The sequence below is a fragment of the Rhinatrema bivittatum genome, chromosome 11 (assembly GCF_901001135.1).
Source record: "Rhinatrema bivittatum chromosome 11, aRhiBiv1.1, whole genome shotgun sequence".
In the NCBI taxonomy this organism is placed as follows: Eukaryota; Metazoa; Chordata; class Amphibia; order Gymnophiona; family Rhinatrematidae; genus Rhinatrema; species Rhinatrema bivittatum.
In genome coordinates, this window is record NC_042625.1 from 25398181 (window position 1) to 25415715 (window position 17535).

A 17535-nucleotide genomic window follows, 5' to 3' on the forward strand; every position below is an offset into this window, starting at 1 on the left:
ATGCTCAAGACCAGGTCTTATCGTACCGGTTTACAATAAACTAGGGGGGGAAACCAGTTAACACAGAAAGCGATTTTGTGGATTACTAACTGGTTAAAAGACAGGAAACAGAGTTAGGACTAAATGGTCAATTTTCTCAGTGGAAAAGGGTAAACAGTGGAGTGCCTCAGGGATCTGTACTTGGACCGGTGTTTTTCAATATATATATAAATGATCTGGAAAGGAATACGACGAGTGACATTATCAAATTTGCGGATGATATAAAATTATTCAGAGTAGTTAAATCACAAGCAGACTGTGATACATTACAGGAGGACCTTGCAAGATTGGAAGATTGGGCATCCAAATGGCAGATGAAATTTAATGTGGACAAGTGCAAGGTCTTTCATATAGGGAAAAATAACCCTTTCTGTAGTTATACAATGTTAGGTTCCATATTAGGAGCTACCACCCAGGAAAAAGATCTAGGCATCATAGTGGATAATACTTTAAAATCGTCGGCTCAGTGTGCTGCAGTAGTCAAAAAAGCAAACAGAATGTTAGGAATTATTAGGAAGGGTATGGTTAATAAAACGGAAAATGTCATAATGCCTCTATATCACTCTATGGTGAGACCACACCTTGAATACTGTGTACAATTCTGGTTGCCGCATCTCAAAAAAGATATAGTTGAGATGGAGAAGGTACAGAGAAGGGCAACCAAAATGATAAAGGGGATGGAACAGCTCCCCTATGAGGAAAGGCTGAAGAGGTTAGGGCTGTTCAGCTTGGAGAAGAGATGGCTGAGGGGGGATATGATAGAGGTCTTTAAGATCATGAGAGGTCTTGAACAAGTAGATATGACTCGGTTATTTACACTTTCGAATAATAGAAGGACTAGGGGGCATTCCATGAAGTTAGCAAGTAGCACATTTAAGACTAATCGGAGAAAATTCTTTTTCACTCAATGCACAATAAAGCTCTGGAATTTGTTGCCAGAGGATGTGGTTAGTGTAGCTGGGTTCAAAAAAGGTTTGGATAAGTTCTTGGAGGAGAAGTCCACTAATGGCTATTAATCAAGTTTACTTAGGGAATAGCCACTGCTATTAATTGCATCAATAGCATGGGATCTTCTTAGTGTTTGGATAATTGCCAGGTTCTTGTGGCCTGGTTTGGCCTCTGTTGGAAACAGGATGCTGGGCTTGATGGACCCTTGGTCTGACCCAGCATGGCAATTTCTTAAGACATAAACTTTAACATAGCAAATACAGAGGAAGAAACACCAAACCTTCACCAACGAGTATGCGAAGGCTACAGTCCACACTTCCTTTCCATTTTCTTCACTTTAAATGCCACCGCCACTCCCTCATCTCATCCCAGGCACAGAACACGCACATCCCTCCATTCAATCATACCTCATCCCCATCTCTTCCCAGACCTCTGGAACCAGTCCTGACCATCTGTTAGGGGGTTCAGACCCTCCAATGTATGCTTGAGTACATAAACCTTCAAAAAGAGGTAGTATTGCAGAACATTGCATAATGAGCATACATTTTATATTCCTCCCACCTGTGGTTTAACATATAAGGATCCACATCAGTTATTAGAATAACTCATAGCTAACAGACCATCCCTAAGATCCTGGTTGTCTTCTTGGTCACTGCAGACACCGCTGCATCTATCTTCGGAAGTCTCCAAAGCTCCAAGGTGTCCTCTGGTAAGGGATACAACTTAGCCATAGCCCTGGTTACCTGCAGGCCTGCCTCAGGAGAATCCCACTCCCAATCAACCAATTTCTTCGCCGCCTTTGGTAAAAGGAAAGCTTTTGGTGGCTGTTGTGCAAAGCATGCTTAAGATGCTTCTCCACGGACACAAGGATACCATACCAAACTTTTGTAGAAACAAATGTTAATTTTCTTATTGCATAGCAATACAGGTACTCTTGGGAGATACAGATGGCAGGACTTCTGCTTATGCAAAGCACTAGCCTCTGACTCTGTTTGTACATTAGTTACCTCTTTTTATAGATGAAACAGACAATCTCAAGTAAAATTGCATGAACCTATGGGGAGTATCACGTACACAGTTTCTCATGTCATAAAAGGGGCAAATTAGACTTATTTACCAAATTGGGGCCTAATTGCCTGGTGGTCATATTAATCTTCCATTAGTCCTTTGTCCTGTCATTTTTTCACCCTCCGTGCACTGTAGTTGAAATCCTAGCTGAGATTCGGTCCTTTTCCTTCTGCTTTTTTGTGATCCTATGACCCTCCATCACAAGTTTTAGATAGCTCCGGCTGCTGTCCAGATGTCTCCTGTAATTGCTCCAGGTCAGGCTCAATAGTGCATTTAGAGTTCACATGGCCAGAACCGCAAACATACCAAGGCAGTAGAGGATTCTGGGTAAATCACAGATTCAGGCACACACATCATGGCTCATGCAGCCCGTCCATGATGACAGAGTGTACCCCTTCATTGTCTGAATCCTCCTGCATGACCTTGATCCCCAGTTCCTCCAGCACCTGGGGAATGAGAGGGGACAGTTCTTCCTTAAGGAATAATATCACCACTCTAGGATCGTCCTCTTCCGCAACAGGAGCCTCCTCTGCATCAGGCCCACTAAACGCCAGTGTGCCCAGAGGATCAACGTCTGGGTCCCCTTGTGGACCCTCCTGTAGACCTTCACCATTTGAATCCTCAGACGTCTCCTCATCACCCAACAGGCGTCCCAGACTCATGAGGCAAAGAAGCCCCCCCTGACCTTGCCTGTGTAGTTACTCTAGGCCCCTTAGCCGAGCGCTGGGACTTCTGGGTGGACAAATGCTTACTTGTTGCTTCTCTCTTAGCCAAATAGGCTTTATGGAGTAGCAGGACAAAATCTGTGGGGAAAAATCCTCAGAACTACTGGCTCCCTTCTTCATCTGATTCCCCTGCCCCTTCTCTGCCCTCCTCAGGGCATTGCTCTGCTGAAGACTGCGAGGGAGGGGAGTCCTTGAACTCCCTAGCTGCCACGTGGAGGGCAACGTAGCTGCCAAGGGCCTCCTGAATGGGGCCCGAAGAACACATGCATCCAGTGCACCATGAGGCCCCACTGAGGTGCCATCACCTCACTCTGCAGGCCTGACACACTTTCCCACGCTCAGCGGGAGATGCCATGATTTTTCCACAGTCAGCTGTAAAATTTACCTCCCGTGTGTCACGATAGCTGAATTTCTCCTGCTGGCACTGTCCTGGATCCCCAGTGCTGCTGCCCAGTCATGTGCAACTTTTCGTATCCTCACTATTGGCCTTACCGCTCTGACACAGATGCCCTGCTCAACTGTTTGTTTGGTTTTTTTTTTTAAAGAAACAGCAATCAAAGAAGCCCAGAGAAAGATACAATTCCCTGCTTCTGGCTGTCAGCTGAAGGTGAGAAGGCTTCAGAGGGAGCGAGAGAATTCTAGACCCTTGGCTTTCTGTCTCTCTGGAAAACGAGAGCCGAGCCAGATCAGGGATCTCCAACACCTCATTCACCCTGCTCTACTTGAGGGATGGCCCATGAAAGAACCTAACACCTCTGGGAGCACGAGTCTTCATTAGCTAGGGGGGGTTTGTTTGGGTTTTTTTAACTCCAGACTGCAGGTTTGCACCTCTACTATCTGCTGAAGACAGAGAAATACAGAGGGACTGCAGGTGGCACTCTCAGTTAAGTAGCAGTAGCTGAAAAGTTTTTATTCTCTGCCTCCATCTGCTGGTAGGGATGCAAAAGCCACTTGTCTGGACTGATCTGGGGTTTGATCAGGAACTGCATTTGTATACAAGCTCCTGAATTTCTGCAGCGTAGAACAGATTGCTGAATAATTTTAGGACACAGTTTTAACCTCGTCATCTGTAACAAATCATTAACCATACAAATTATCCTTTTGTGATCCAAACAAGTAAAAAAATCGGTACACATTTTTTTTTCCCCAGTTCTATGATTTCATGGGTGGTACTGGGGCATGCATTATCTTGTAACAAAAGTGTGAGCCCTTGATCAATAATACCGGCCTCTTCTGTCTTATTGTCTTCTGAAGATTGGATACAACGCTATAGTAGCATGCACTGTTGATTACTGAGCATGAACAACATTCTTCTGGTCCCAAAAAACTGCTGCTGTAAGATTTACAGCAGAATATTCTTGGTGAAATGTCTTTAGTGGTTGAGAGTCTTAGCTCTTCAGGAGTATAGTGGTGTGCTCAGGTTTCATCACGGGTGACAATGCGTTCCAAGAAATATTGACTCTCTGCACTGGAATGGGAAATTGGCTTGAAGGAGGTGATTTTCATCTATTTGAATTGTTAAAAGAACATTTGGTTGGTCAGCAGTTTGTTATAGAAGAGGTTAAGACTCTGCATCCTAAAATGGTTCAGGAAGCAAGATGTTTCATTCTGGGCCGCAGGAATGCAGGGACATATACACAGATGCAACAAATGTAGTGCTCTGCTGAGGGATTGTGTTTAAAAACTAAACATTCAAGTTTGTTTTCGGTGAGTAAAAGTCTGGGAATGCCTTCAACCACCTTTTGTATTTTGTATGAAAAAGCATTGCTAAACTTGAGAATTAGAGGGTGGAGTATCCATTTAACATATTGCTTAGGGATATGGCAGTAATTGCATCTGTGCAGTGATCCCTAGTAATGTGGTAATATTAGCACAAAAATCGAATCGAATGCTTACCTGAGCATCAGCTGCTTAGAGTTCAAGATCCGGGGTAATTGCTATTCAGAGTAATTATATGCAGTAGCTCAGTGAAGGGAGCGCGGATGTCGGATCCGCCTACTCTCAAAGCTGTCTCTGTACTGTACACAGGAGATCTGCTGTTTTCCAGCTGCTCACATCTGTGCGCTTCAATAGACACAATACTGTGAAGGCCTGTTAGAAAAATACAGCAGCGGTGGAAATAGGGGATTTTTTTTTGTGGCTTGCAAATACCCATTTCCTAGCGTGTAGCAGATGGACTTGGGACCAAATGGGTATAGTGTACTCCTGATAGCAGTTGGAGACGGATCAGATTTCAATCTGACATCAGCCCTAGTACATATACCCCTGCAGGAAGTGCAGCTCTTCAGTATTTTCCTTCTCCATAACAGTTACGGACTACCTGCACGCTCTCACAGCATTAGAGTAAATTCAACGAAGAAAACCCAAAATAAGAAGAAATCTTACCTCTACAGATGAGCCCCACTCTCCTGCGGTGACACCCTCGGGTCCCTCCCCCAGTTGAGAATTCCTGAGGTGATTTTCGCGATCCCTCGGAGGTAAGCCTCGGTACAGCGGCCGACCCTCTGCGGGGACCTAGCCCCAATTTCGGGTGCAGCTGAGAGGCAGCGGGTGCAACCTAGAGCGCGGCGGTGAAGGTATTGCCCTCTCCCCCCACAGCCAGAGACCGCCCGGAACGAAACCGGGAAGCGCCGAAGACAAGGTAAGGTAGAAATCTTCTTTAAAGACTCCGGTCTCCGAAGCTCGAGGAGTCGCACAGGTCGCCGGCCGGGACCTGTGCCACCGGGTTGATCTGCCCTTGCAGGGCCAGGCCCCAGTTAGATCCAAGGGTCATCCCATGTGGAGACCCTCCGAGGGGGTCGCCACATTGTTCGCATGGTCGCCGTTGCCATTTTGGCTCTGTTCGCTGCCCTGTCCACTGTCTCGATCTGTGCGCACAAATTTACCTGTGCTTACTGTGCCGGGCGCATAACTGCGACATGAGCGCACACCCAATCCATGCGCACATCTTCGCACCGGAGCGCATAACAGATTTTACGCGCCTATATCCATGGCACCACCGGAAAAGGAGCTCAAGGCTCAGGGCCTTTGCCCAGCATTCCACATCAGAGGCGCAAAACACGAAGAAGCCAACGCCCTGTGTATCCAGTGCGAGGAGGCCCTGGGGGATCCAGCCTAGGGCCAGCCCCAGTCGGGACTGGGTTCTAGCTCCTCAACAAGTACCCTGGACTTAGCGAACCCCAGCGGGACCCCCCAGGGACGCAGCGCCTCCTAGCTTGGACCCAGCATCTCTCCTGGGTGGAATTCTTCAAAGGCCTGCACACCTTCGTTCACATGCAGACGGAGCCTCCACCAGAGGACCTTTACGCCCCGGGCCCCTTTAGGCCCAGAGATGTGAATCCACCACCCAGAAGCCCCACTTACGGGGACACGGACAACTCGGAGGAGGAATCAGAGCCCCTGGAGGAGGGGGAACTCCCTCCTGGGACAGAGCCTCACTGGACCATGAGGCGCTTCTTCACCAAGGACGAGCTTCCAGACCTGGTCACCCACAACCTGAAGGAGCTTGCTATCCCGGGCCTCAGGGGAACCTAAGACAAACCCCCCATTAGGATTTGGAGAGTGTCAGACCTCCCGCCTTTCCCTCTTTTACAAGCCTTCCAACAGCTAATCGACCTGGAATGGGATGCACCAGAGTCTACATTCAAAGGGGGACGGGCTCTGGCAGCCATGTACCCTCTGGACCCGGTGGCCAAAGACCTTCTGAAATGCCCAAACGTGGATGCCATGGTCTGCACAGTCTCGAAGCGCACTACCATCCCAGTGGAGGGAGGTGCAGCACTCAAGGATGCTCAAGACAGACGTCTGGAATCCATCCTCAAACAGTCATTTGATGTCACCGCTATGTCTCTACAGACACTGCTGCACCGTGGTGACACGTGCCTGCCTATCACAGACCAGGAGCAACACTCCTGGGGAAGCCATGGAACCAGCTGTATCATTCCTCGCGGATGCTGCTTCCGATCTGGTGCGCACCGCAGCTAGAGGAGTGTCGTCAGCCGTGGCAGCCAGGAGGCAACTCTGGCTCCAAAGCTGGTCGGCAGACGAGTCTTCCAAAACGAGACTCACAAGGATGCCCTTCAAGGGATCCCTCCTGTTCGGAAGCGAACTAGAGAAACTCACTAACAAATGAGGCGAGTCCCCACTGACGTGGCTACCGGAGGACAGGAATAAGAGAAACCAGCGACCCTTCCCCTGATCTTCCAGGGCCAGAGGTTCACAGCGCTTCAACCTATACAGAAACACTTATCAAGCGCCTCGTCCTACAGGCAGGAACCAGTCTTTTCGGAACAAGCACAATAAAAGGGGAACCAGCTCGGGACCAGGCCCCAGCCGCTCCCCACAATGAGAATCAGCCGACCCATCCAAAGGAAGAAGCCATAGGGGGCAGACTTGCCCTATTCTACCAAAGATGGATCGAGAGAACTTCGGACAAGTGGGTCCTAACCATCATTCAAGAGGGGTACCACCTGGATTTCCTCCGAACCCCTCCGGACAAGTTTGTGGAATCCCCCTGCCACAACCCCTCCAAGAGGGTGGCAGTAGAAGCTACACCGACCAGATTACTAGCCCTAGAGTCCATAACCCCAGTGCCTCCACAACAAATAAATACTGGGCATTATTCCATTTATTTTATTGTCCCCAAGAAAGAGGGAACGTTCAGACCCATCCTGGACCTCAAGTCGTTCAACCGTCACCTGAAGATCCCCCGCTTCTGCATGGAAACCCTATGCTCTATAATAAGGGCGATACAACCAGGAGAGTTTCTCACATCCCTGGATCTGTCTGAAGCCTACCTACACATTACGATCCATCAAAAACAGCGCTTTCTGCGCTTCAAAATCCTGGACCGTCACTACCAGTTCCGGGCACTACCCTTCGGGTTAGCCACAGCACCCCGGACGTTCACCAAGATCATAGTGGTGGTGGGGACAACACTGAGGAAGTAAGGAATCCTCGTACACCCTTACCTAGATGATTGGCTGATCAGAGAGAAATCCCCAGAGGAAAGTCACCGGGCAACCAACAGAGTCAAAACTCTACTGGAGAACCTCTGATGGGAGTTCAACACAAACAAGAGCTGTCTGCAGCCTTCCCAGACTCTAGAATACTTAGGAGTCCAATTCGACACCAAACAAGACAAGGTCATCCTGACACCGACAAGGAGATCAAAACTGATGAACTAGTTGCAAACCCTGCTGAGCAAACCTCGCCCCACAGCATGGGATTACCTACAAGTCCTCGGTCTCATGGCATCCATACTGGAAGTAGTGCCATGGGCACGAGCTCACATGAGACCCCTACAGCACTCACTTCTATCGTGCTGGAATCCACTGTCCCAGAACTACACCGTACGTCTACAGCTCCCGGGCAGAGTTCGGACCCAACTACGATGGTGGCTACAAGACGGCCACTTAAGCCAGGGAAGAAGGCTATCCTCACCGACCTGGATCCTGCTCACCATGGATGCCAGCCTACGAGGATGGGGAGCACACTGCGAAGAGCTAACCGCCCAAGGACAGTGGAACACAGAAGAGTCGGGATGAAACATCAGTTGCCTAGAAGCCCGGGCAGTCAGACTAGCCTGCCTACGGTTCTGCCACAGGCTCCGAGACAAAGCAGTCAGAGTAATGTCGGACAACGCCAGAACAGTGGCCTACATCAACCGTCAGGGAGGAACCAGAAGCCAACAGGTGTCTCTGGAAATAGACCCCCTAAAGTCATGGGCGGAAGCAAATCTCCAGGAGATCTCTGCCGTCCACATCGCCGGGAAAGACAACATCAAGGCGGATTATCTCAGCAGAGAACGTCTAGACCCAGGAGAATGGATGCTGTCACCCACGGCGTTCCAACTGATAGTGAACCATTGGGGAACACCGACCATGGACCTTCTGGCAGACCGGTCCAACGCCCAAGTACCCAGTTTCTTCAGCCGCAGGCAGGAACCTCAGTCCCAGGGAATCGATACTCTGGTACAGACCTGGCCACAGGAGACTCTGTTATACACCTTCCCGCCGTGGCCTCTATTGGGCGCAATCATTCACAAGATAGAACAACACAGGGGACCAGTACTTCTAGTGGCCCTGGACTGGCCAAGAAGACATGGTACGCAGACATGCGAAGACTACTGACAGGGTCCCCCCCTGCCACAACCTCCACACAGAGACCTGCTCCGACAAGGGCCGATCCTCCACGAGGATCCAGCTCGATTCTCTCTTATGGTCTGGCCATTGAGAGGACTCGCCTGAGGAAGAGCGGATACTCGGGAGCGGTAATTGACACTCTACTCCGAGCATGCAAGTTCTCCACATCTCTAACATACATTAAAATTTGGAGAGTATTCGAAGCCTGGTGCGAGGACCACGACATCATACCACGCTCAGTCAAACTCCCTGCAATCTTGGAGTTCCTACAGAAGGGATTGTCCCTCAATTTCATCAAGGTACAGGTGGCCGCATTGTCATGGTACGGAACCAAGAGCGAGAGCAACAGCATAGCCTCTCGCCCAGATGTTTCCCACTTCCTGAAAGGAGTCAAGCACATCCGACCACCCCTAAAGTGGCCGGTATCTCTTTTGGAACCTCAACCTGGTCCTAGATTTCTTAGCAGGAGCCTCCTTCAGACCTCTAGGTGGCCTGTCTCTCCGACTATTAACTTTGAAGACAGCCTTCCTGCTGGCAGTGTGTTCAGCCCGTCGCATATCCGAGCTACAAGCACTGTCCTGCTGTGAGCCGTTTCTCAGGCTCACCCCGGGAACCATCCAGTTACGCACGGTTCCCTTGTTCCTTCCCAAAGTGGTGTCTCACTTCCATCTCAACCAAACCATCTCGCTACCATCGCCAGATGAACATAAGAATTCGGAAAAGGCTCGAAGTCTTCGCCACCTCAACATCAGCAGACTCCTATCCAGATACCTGGAAATGTCGGAACCCGTACGAAAAACAGACCACCTATTCGTCCTTCACAGCGGGAAGAAGCAAGGGGAAACGGCCTCACGAGCAACCATTGCCCACTGGATTAAAGAAGTCATCAAGGCGGCCTACGAAGAAGCAGGCAAGCCGCCGCCTCTACAAGTCAAGGCCCATTCTACTAGAGCCCAGGCAGTGTCCTGGGCGGAATCCAAGATGCTGTCACCCGCTGAGATCTGCAGGGCAGCGACATGGTCCTCCATCCACACCACCTCCAGGTTTTACCGCCTGGATGTTCAGGCTCGGGAGGACACAGCATTTGCAAGGGCAGTACTGAGTGGGTCACGGGCAGCTCCCACCTGGTTCGGGAGTAGCTTTTATACATCCCATTGGTCCTGAGTCCATCTGCTACACGCTAGGAAATGGAGAAATTACTTACTTGATAATTTTGTTTTCCTTAGTGTAGACAGATGGACTCAGCATCCCACCCACGGCTGCCGTTACTCATGGAATTCTCGGGGGACATCCCCGGGAGCGAGTGATTCAAGGGTAAGCCATGCTTTCCTTCACCTAGGACACCCATCCTACCGGGTGTCGACGTTTCCCGTTTGAGGGCACTGGCGGTCTCCAGCTATAGCCAATTCAACCAGCTCAAATTAATCAAGTTAACCAAGTTATGAAGTTATTAAAATTAGTCAGTCACACATAAATCCACAATGCTTTTCGAGGAGAATACTGAAGAGCTGCACTTCCTGCAGGGGTATATGTACTAGGGCTGACGTCAGATTGAAATCTGATCCGTCTCCAACTGCTATCAGGAGTACACTATACCCATTGGTCCTGAGTCCATCTGTCTACACTAAGGAAAACGAAATTATCAGGTAAGTAATTTCTCCATTAATGGACTAATGTCGGAATTTAGAGAATATCTTATGAAGTGTGCATTCACGCTTTATCCAATGAGAATGTACACTTCATAAGATAAGTGACATCTCTCTGTTTTTGGACATTTTCAACGTACATGTGCAGCGTTTCTAAGTCAAAGCATTTGGTTTCAGCGTTTGAGGATTATGAAATTACAGACTTTATTTTTAATTGCATAACAAAAAAAAGATAAAATTGAGCTAAACATTTGGACAGTAAAAATATGTCCACAACAGGGGCTAGTGATTACATTTAAGGGCTTGTAACTATTTAATTCACTGAGAGCTTATAGAAATGTGACTAGCCCGTTTTTATGAGGGTCCCTAATAACTACCGTGTGTGGTGGATTATATTGAAGTTATAACTTTTGTTTGCTGACATTTAAATGTGAAACATTATAATGGCAAGAGGAATTTTTTGCTTTCTTTTGATACTATATTTTTATTCCCTTTTTGGTTATCCTTTTTTTTTTGCTATGAAACATAAAACTGAGGCACATCTTATTCTTTTAGCAAAAATTTTGCTGAGGCAGCAACCAGTGCATGTAACGAGGCCCATCCTCCAAGAAAGCATTACTACTAAGGCATGGCATTATAAATTTACCCAAGCTTTTTGATTATCCTTACTAAGAGGTTTCTGTATAAATTAGCAGCCTATTTTTACAGGCACATCCAGTCTATCATTTGGGTCTTCCTTAATGCAATACTTCAAAATACTATCTCTCGTCACTTGTATAGCAATCTGTGCAAATTTCAGAAAGCCTTAAGATAGATCTGAAGTCCACTCTCTAGATCCTAAAAATGTCCCCAGTAAAGGAGGTGGATTGACAGAAACTACCTTCCCCACAAGTGTCAATACAGCATCCCAATAATCCTATAGTTTTACATTCAGTAAAAAAAAAAAAATTGAGTAAACATCCCCTTCATAAATTGACATTTAATACACACAACAGTATTTACCAATCCCATACGAAAAATCCTAGCCATATCTTAATAACTTCTATGGAGAATTTTAAATTGTGTTTCCTGAAATAGAATTATCTCCCTTACTCAAAGATTCTTAAACAGTTTCTCTAAATTCTGCACAGAAACCATAGAGCCCAACTCTTGAATCCTTTGTGCTGATAACTTTTTATTAAAGATGTAGTATAAGGGCCTCTCAAATCTCATTTTATACCAAATATCAGCTGCTTATTCCTAGTGCCAGACAAAATTGTTTACCAAGGAATCAGCCTGAAAAATATTGGAATATTGCTTTTTTTAATTCAAAAATATAATACCTTGTCCTAAACGACCACAACATTCTTTCCCCATCGCAGTTCGGCTTCCGCCAATCTCGAAGCACTGAAACTCTACTAATCTCACTAACGGACTCTATTTTACTGAATCTTGAAAACAGACATCCTTGTCTCCTCATCCTCCTAGATCTAACAGCAGCATTTGACACGGTCAATCATAACACATTAATAGATCGTCTGTCAGACATAGGTATTAGAGATGAGGCCCTCAACTGGTTCAAATCGTTCCTACAGAACAGACAGTATAAGGTCAAGGTCAACAAGGAAGAATCTCAACCAGTCACCTGCAACTTAGGAGTCCCACAAGGATCGTCACTCTCTCCAACATTATTCAATATTTACCTCCTACCACTCTGCCAGCTCCTCATCAACCTAAATCTCATCCACTACTTATACGCAGACGATGTTCAGATACTGATTCCAATTACGGAATCTCTCCAAAAAACTCTGGACTTCTGGAACTCTTGCCAACAAGCCATCAACAACTTACTTACTAGCCTCAACCTGATCCTTAATCAAAACAAAACAGAATATCTCCTCATCTCCCAAAACGGAACCAACACACTTCCAAGTACCATCATGTCTACTCAATTAACAATGACCCCACAAGTCAGAAATCTAGGAATTATACTGGACAATCAAATGAATTACAGATCACTCATAAATAACATCGTAAAGGACGGATTCTTCAAATTACAAGTCCTAAAAAGACTGAGACCTCTCCTACATTTTAAAGACTTCCGATTAGTTCTACAAGCAATCATTCTCACGAAAATAGACTACTGCAACTCACTTCTACTGGGTCTCCCTGCAAACGCCATAAAACCGCTACAGATGCTGCAAAACGCTGCAGCGAGGATCTTAACCAAGTCCAACAAAAGAGACCACATCTCACCCATCTTAAAAAGCCTACACTGGCTTCCCGTCAAATTCAGAATACTTTTCAAAGTGCTCTCAGTAACCCACAAGGCACTACACAACCTGGCACCACTTGAGCTCAAATTCCCTCTCCAACTCCACACCTCTACCAGACCAGTGAGACGAGCCTACAAAAACAACCTTCAAATCCCACCGATGAAGTCAGCATTAAGCAAAAGAGCTTTCTCCACAGCAGGTCCTAAAATCTGGAACACTCTCCCGTCAGATCTCAGATCAGTGCAATGCTCCACTACATTTAAAAAACGACTCAAGACTTGGCTATTCAACCAAGCTTTCCCTTAACATCAACTTGCGGAATATCCCTGCCAATGATCCCCTCCGTGGGAACACGCTAGAGAACTATATAGACCTTCTCTAGAAATCACCTATTCTTTGGCAGTCTAATTATCTAATAACATTATAATACCACCTGTTTAGCTAGACTACATTAGGCACCGTACCTTTTAATTATGTTATTAACCCCATATATCTTAATCCAAGTTAATTCGACCTGTTCATTGTAAGACATTTACTTGTCATTGTTATTGTTGAGAATGTAAACCAAATTGATCAATAATTCTGTTATTGGAAAGTCGGTATAGAAAAATGCTAAATAAATAATAAATAAAGATCATAAAAATGCTGATTAGGAATATTAAAATCTTTTTTTTTTTTTGTTAACTGGTTAAAAGAATACAGGGTGCCTTGAGCCGTACAGTAAAGATGAAAAACCTCATGATTCCTTGACTTTGCCTTAAGTGAAAAACACAATTTTGCATTCCAGGAGAAAAATCATAATTACTACAAATGGCAAAATTGCTGATATCAGCTACGAAAGCCCCCACTACAAACATAAAGACTTCCCTTAACAGCATTTAACAACGGATAAATTCTCAAATTAGGTGAATTACCAATGTTACCTAGTTTGGAGTACAGAATTTTGAAATTCTCCTGTAAGCAGTCCCATCCAAACCATAGCTGACACACCACATTATTATAAAGTCTGGTAAATTAAGGCCTCTGACAGATTTATCTCCCATTATGATAAGATAACTTATTCATCTGGCTTTAACCTTCCATGAAAAGCTTGACAATAAAGATTTCAAAGTAAACACATCCTTGCAAGGAAGTCAACATGGAAGCATCTGCAACCTATAAAGTAATTTGGGGAGCAATATTTTGAAAAAAGCACTTCTAAAAAAAGAAAGTGGAAGCTCCATCCACATTTGTAACTGCTTTTGAAAAATATACACTAAAGATGATACATTCAGACTGTATAATCAACTAGTTTGAGATGAGAATGTTAACCCTGGGTATATGAAATGAGAAGAGATCCATTTGAATGGAAACTATCCAAGTTAATTTCGTGGTGTTGAATATTGCTAATGGGAGAGCCGCTGACTTAATAAAAATACTCAGTCCAGCAAAACTCTCAAAAGCTACAAAAAATTGAACTGTAACCTCAAGAGATTCAACAGGATTAGCAATAAATAATAAAACATCTGCAAACAAGCACATTTTTGCTCGGTATCACCTAAATGTAAATTTTGTGTAGCTGGATGCATCCTCAAACTAATAGCTAAAGACTCCACTACCAAAATTATATAGCAAAGGAGAAAGAGGGTATTCCTGTAAGTTAAATGGGGAAGATATTTGTCCATTAATAATCTCACCTGTGGATTTATATACAATAACTGTTGCTACTATATAAAAAAGCTATAAATCCCTTCTCTCTAAAATCCAAAACATATATTTCGATTGGGCTTCATCAAATGCTTTTTCCACATCTAAACTAATTATGATACTTTTTCTATTACGACCACACTTACCCCACAAAGCATGGACCACTTTGCGAACATTACTCACCCCATGTCTACCTTTTACAAATCCCACATGATCAGTGTCACTAACCCAGGGATAACTACACTTAGCCTTTTTGCCAAGACAGAAGCTAAAAGATTTATATCTAAGTTAATAAGAGATATTGGTCTTTTTGATTTTGATAAATCTTTACCCTTCTTTGGAAATACTGCAGTCAATGCCTGATTTAAATTCTGAATGAAAATGTCCTGTTAAAGAATGATCATATACCTGTTTTAATAAAGCCAACAACTTAGCCCATAATATCTTATAAAATTCCAATCTAAGGCCATCCAAGCCAGGTGCTTTTCTCAATTTCAGTTTTTTAATAGCCCATTCAATTACCAAAACAATTATGGGGGCTTCCAACATATCTGTTTGATGTGGTGGCAATTGAGGAAGTTGAATATATGATTAAAAACAATATTCCCTATCCTTAATATTTTTGGCAGAATACCATGTAGGTTATAAATATAGCAGCGATATCCACAGCATCATTGACCACCTTGCCCTATACATTTTTCATGTTAGTATTAAAGGGGCACTTAGAGAAGATAAGGCCATCGCGGAAAGATTAAATGATTTCTTTGCTTCGGTGTTTACTGAAGAGGATGTTGGGGAGGTACCCGTAATGGAGAAGGTTTTCATGGGTAATGATTCAGATGGACTGAATCAAATCACGGTGAACCTAGAAGATGTGGTAGGCCTGATTGACAAACTGAAGAGTAGTAAATCACCTGGACCGGATGGTATACACCCCAGAGTTCTGAAGGAACTAAAAAATGAAATTTCAGACCTATTAGTAAAAATTTGTAACTTATCATTAAAATCATCCATTGTACCTGAAGACTGGAGGATAGCAAATGTAACCCCAATATTTAAAAAGGGCTCCAGGGGCGATCCGGGAAACTACAGACCGGTTAGCCTGACTTCAGTGCCAGGAAAAATAGTGGAAAGTGTTCTAAACATCAAAATCACAGAACATATAGAAAGACATGGTTTAATGGAACAAAGTCAGCATGGCTTTACCCAGGGCAAGTCTTGCCTCACAAATCTGCTTCACTTTTTTGAAGGAGTTAATAAACATGTGGATAAAGGTGAACCGGTAGATATAGTATACTTGGATTTTCAGAAGGCGTTTGACAAAGTTCCTCATGAGAGGCTTCTAGGAAAAGTAAAAAGTCATGGGATAGGTGGCGAGGTCCTTTCGTGGATTGCAAACTGGCTAAAAGACAGGAAACAGAGAGTAGGATTAAATGGGCAATTTTCTCAGTGGAAGGGAGTGGACAGTGGAGTGCCTCAGGGATCTGTATTGGGACCCTTACTGTTCAATATATTTATAAATGATCTGGAAAGAAATACGACGAGTGAGATAATCAAATTTGCAGATGACACAAAATTGTTCAGAGTAGTTAAATCACAAGCAGATTGTGATAAATTCCAGGAAGACCTTGTGAGACTGGAAAATTGGGCATCCAAATGGCAGATGAAATTTAATGTGGATAAGTGCAAGGTGATGCATATAGGGAAAAATAACCCATGCTATAATTACACGATGTTGGGTTCCATATTAGGTGCTACAACCCAAGAAAGAGATCTAGGTGTCATAGTGGATAACACATTGAAATCGTCGGTTCAGTGTGCTGCGGCAGTCAAAAAAGCAAACAGAATGTTGGGAATTATTAGAAAAGGAATGATGAATAAAACGGAAAATGTCATAATGCCTCTGTATCGCTCCATGGTGAGACCGCACCTTGAATACTGTGTACAATTCTGGTCGCCGCATCTCAAAAAAGATATAATTGCGATGGAGAAGGTACAGAGAAGGGCTACCAAAATGATAAGGGGAATGGAACAACTCCCCTATGAGGAAAGACTAAAGAGGTTAGGACTTTTCAGCTTGGAGAAGAGACGACTGAGGGGGGGATATGATAGAGGTGTTTAAAATCAAGAGAGGTCTAGAACGGGTAGACGTGAATCGGTTATTTACTCTTTCGGATAGTAGAAAGACTAGGGGACACTCCATGAAGTTAGCATGGGGCATATTTAAAACTAATCGGAGAAAGTTCTTTTTGACTCAACGCACAATTAAACTCTGGAATTTGTTGCCAGAGAATGTGGTTCGTGCAGTTAGTATAGCTGTGTTTAAAAAAGGATTGGATAAGTTCTTGGAGGAGAAGTCCATTACCTGCTATTAAGTTCACTTAGAGAATAGCCACTGCCATTAGCAGTGGTTACATGGAATAGACTTAGTTTTTGGGTACTTGCCAGGTTCTTATGGCCTGGATTGGCCACTGTTGGAAACAGGATGCTGGGCTTGATGGACCCTTGGTCTGACCCAGTATGGCATTTTCTTATGTTCTTATGTTCTTATTATAATACTTATGTTGGGTTCTCCTAACTAATCTAGCCAAGAGCTTACTAGATTTATTCACATATCCAAACATTTTGGTTCTTTTTGGATAGATTTCATAGTTCTTTGATGCAATGAAGGATTCAGCCTTTTCTTTATAGATTATAATTCTTTATATATTGCATTAATTGTCCTAATATGTTGGTTAGGTTCCTAAAGTAGTTTGGACAACCTTAATATTTCTGTATATCCTTAGATTTTTTGTGCCAATGAAGAGAGAGTGTCACCTTTCCCTGTCACCACAGGATATCAGGAGCAATCTCTAGCATATTATTCATTTCCAAATATTATTGCCACTTATCTTGCAAAAAGGTTTTAAAAGAAACACCATTATATAAGTATAAATTAAAATGCCATTTGAAAACTTGAGAATGTTTGTTTTTAACCAACTGAAGTACCACCGAAATAGGAATATTATCAGATAGTGAAAATCTA

General features: G+C 44.4%; 1 protein-coding gene across 4 annotated transcripts in view; it reads left to right on the top strand.

The window, feature by feature from the left end:
- MAPKAPK5 (MAPK activated protein kinase 5) overlaps positions 1 to 17535 on the top strand; it is a 92667-nt gene that overhangs the window by 59306 nt on the left and 15826 nt on the right. Inside the window, exon 13 of one of the 4 annotated variants that reach the window (XM_029619530.1) lies at positions 11931 to 12112. The exons of the other annotated variants lie outside the window; for them this stretch is intronic. Coding sequence (XP_029475390.1) covers positions 11931 to 11959 — 29 coding nt within the window. The 3' untranslated portion in view covers positions 11960 to 12112. Of the gene's footprint in view, positions 1 to 11930; positions 12113 to 17535 lie in introns of those variants that run through there. 4 annotated transcript variants of the gene reach the window in all.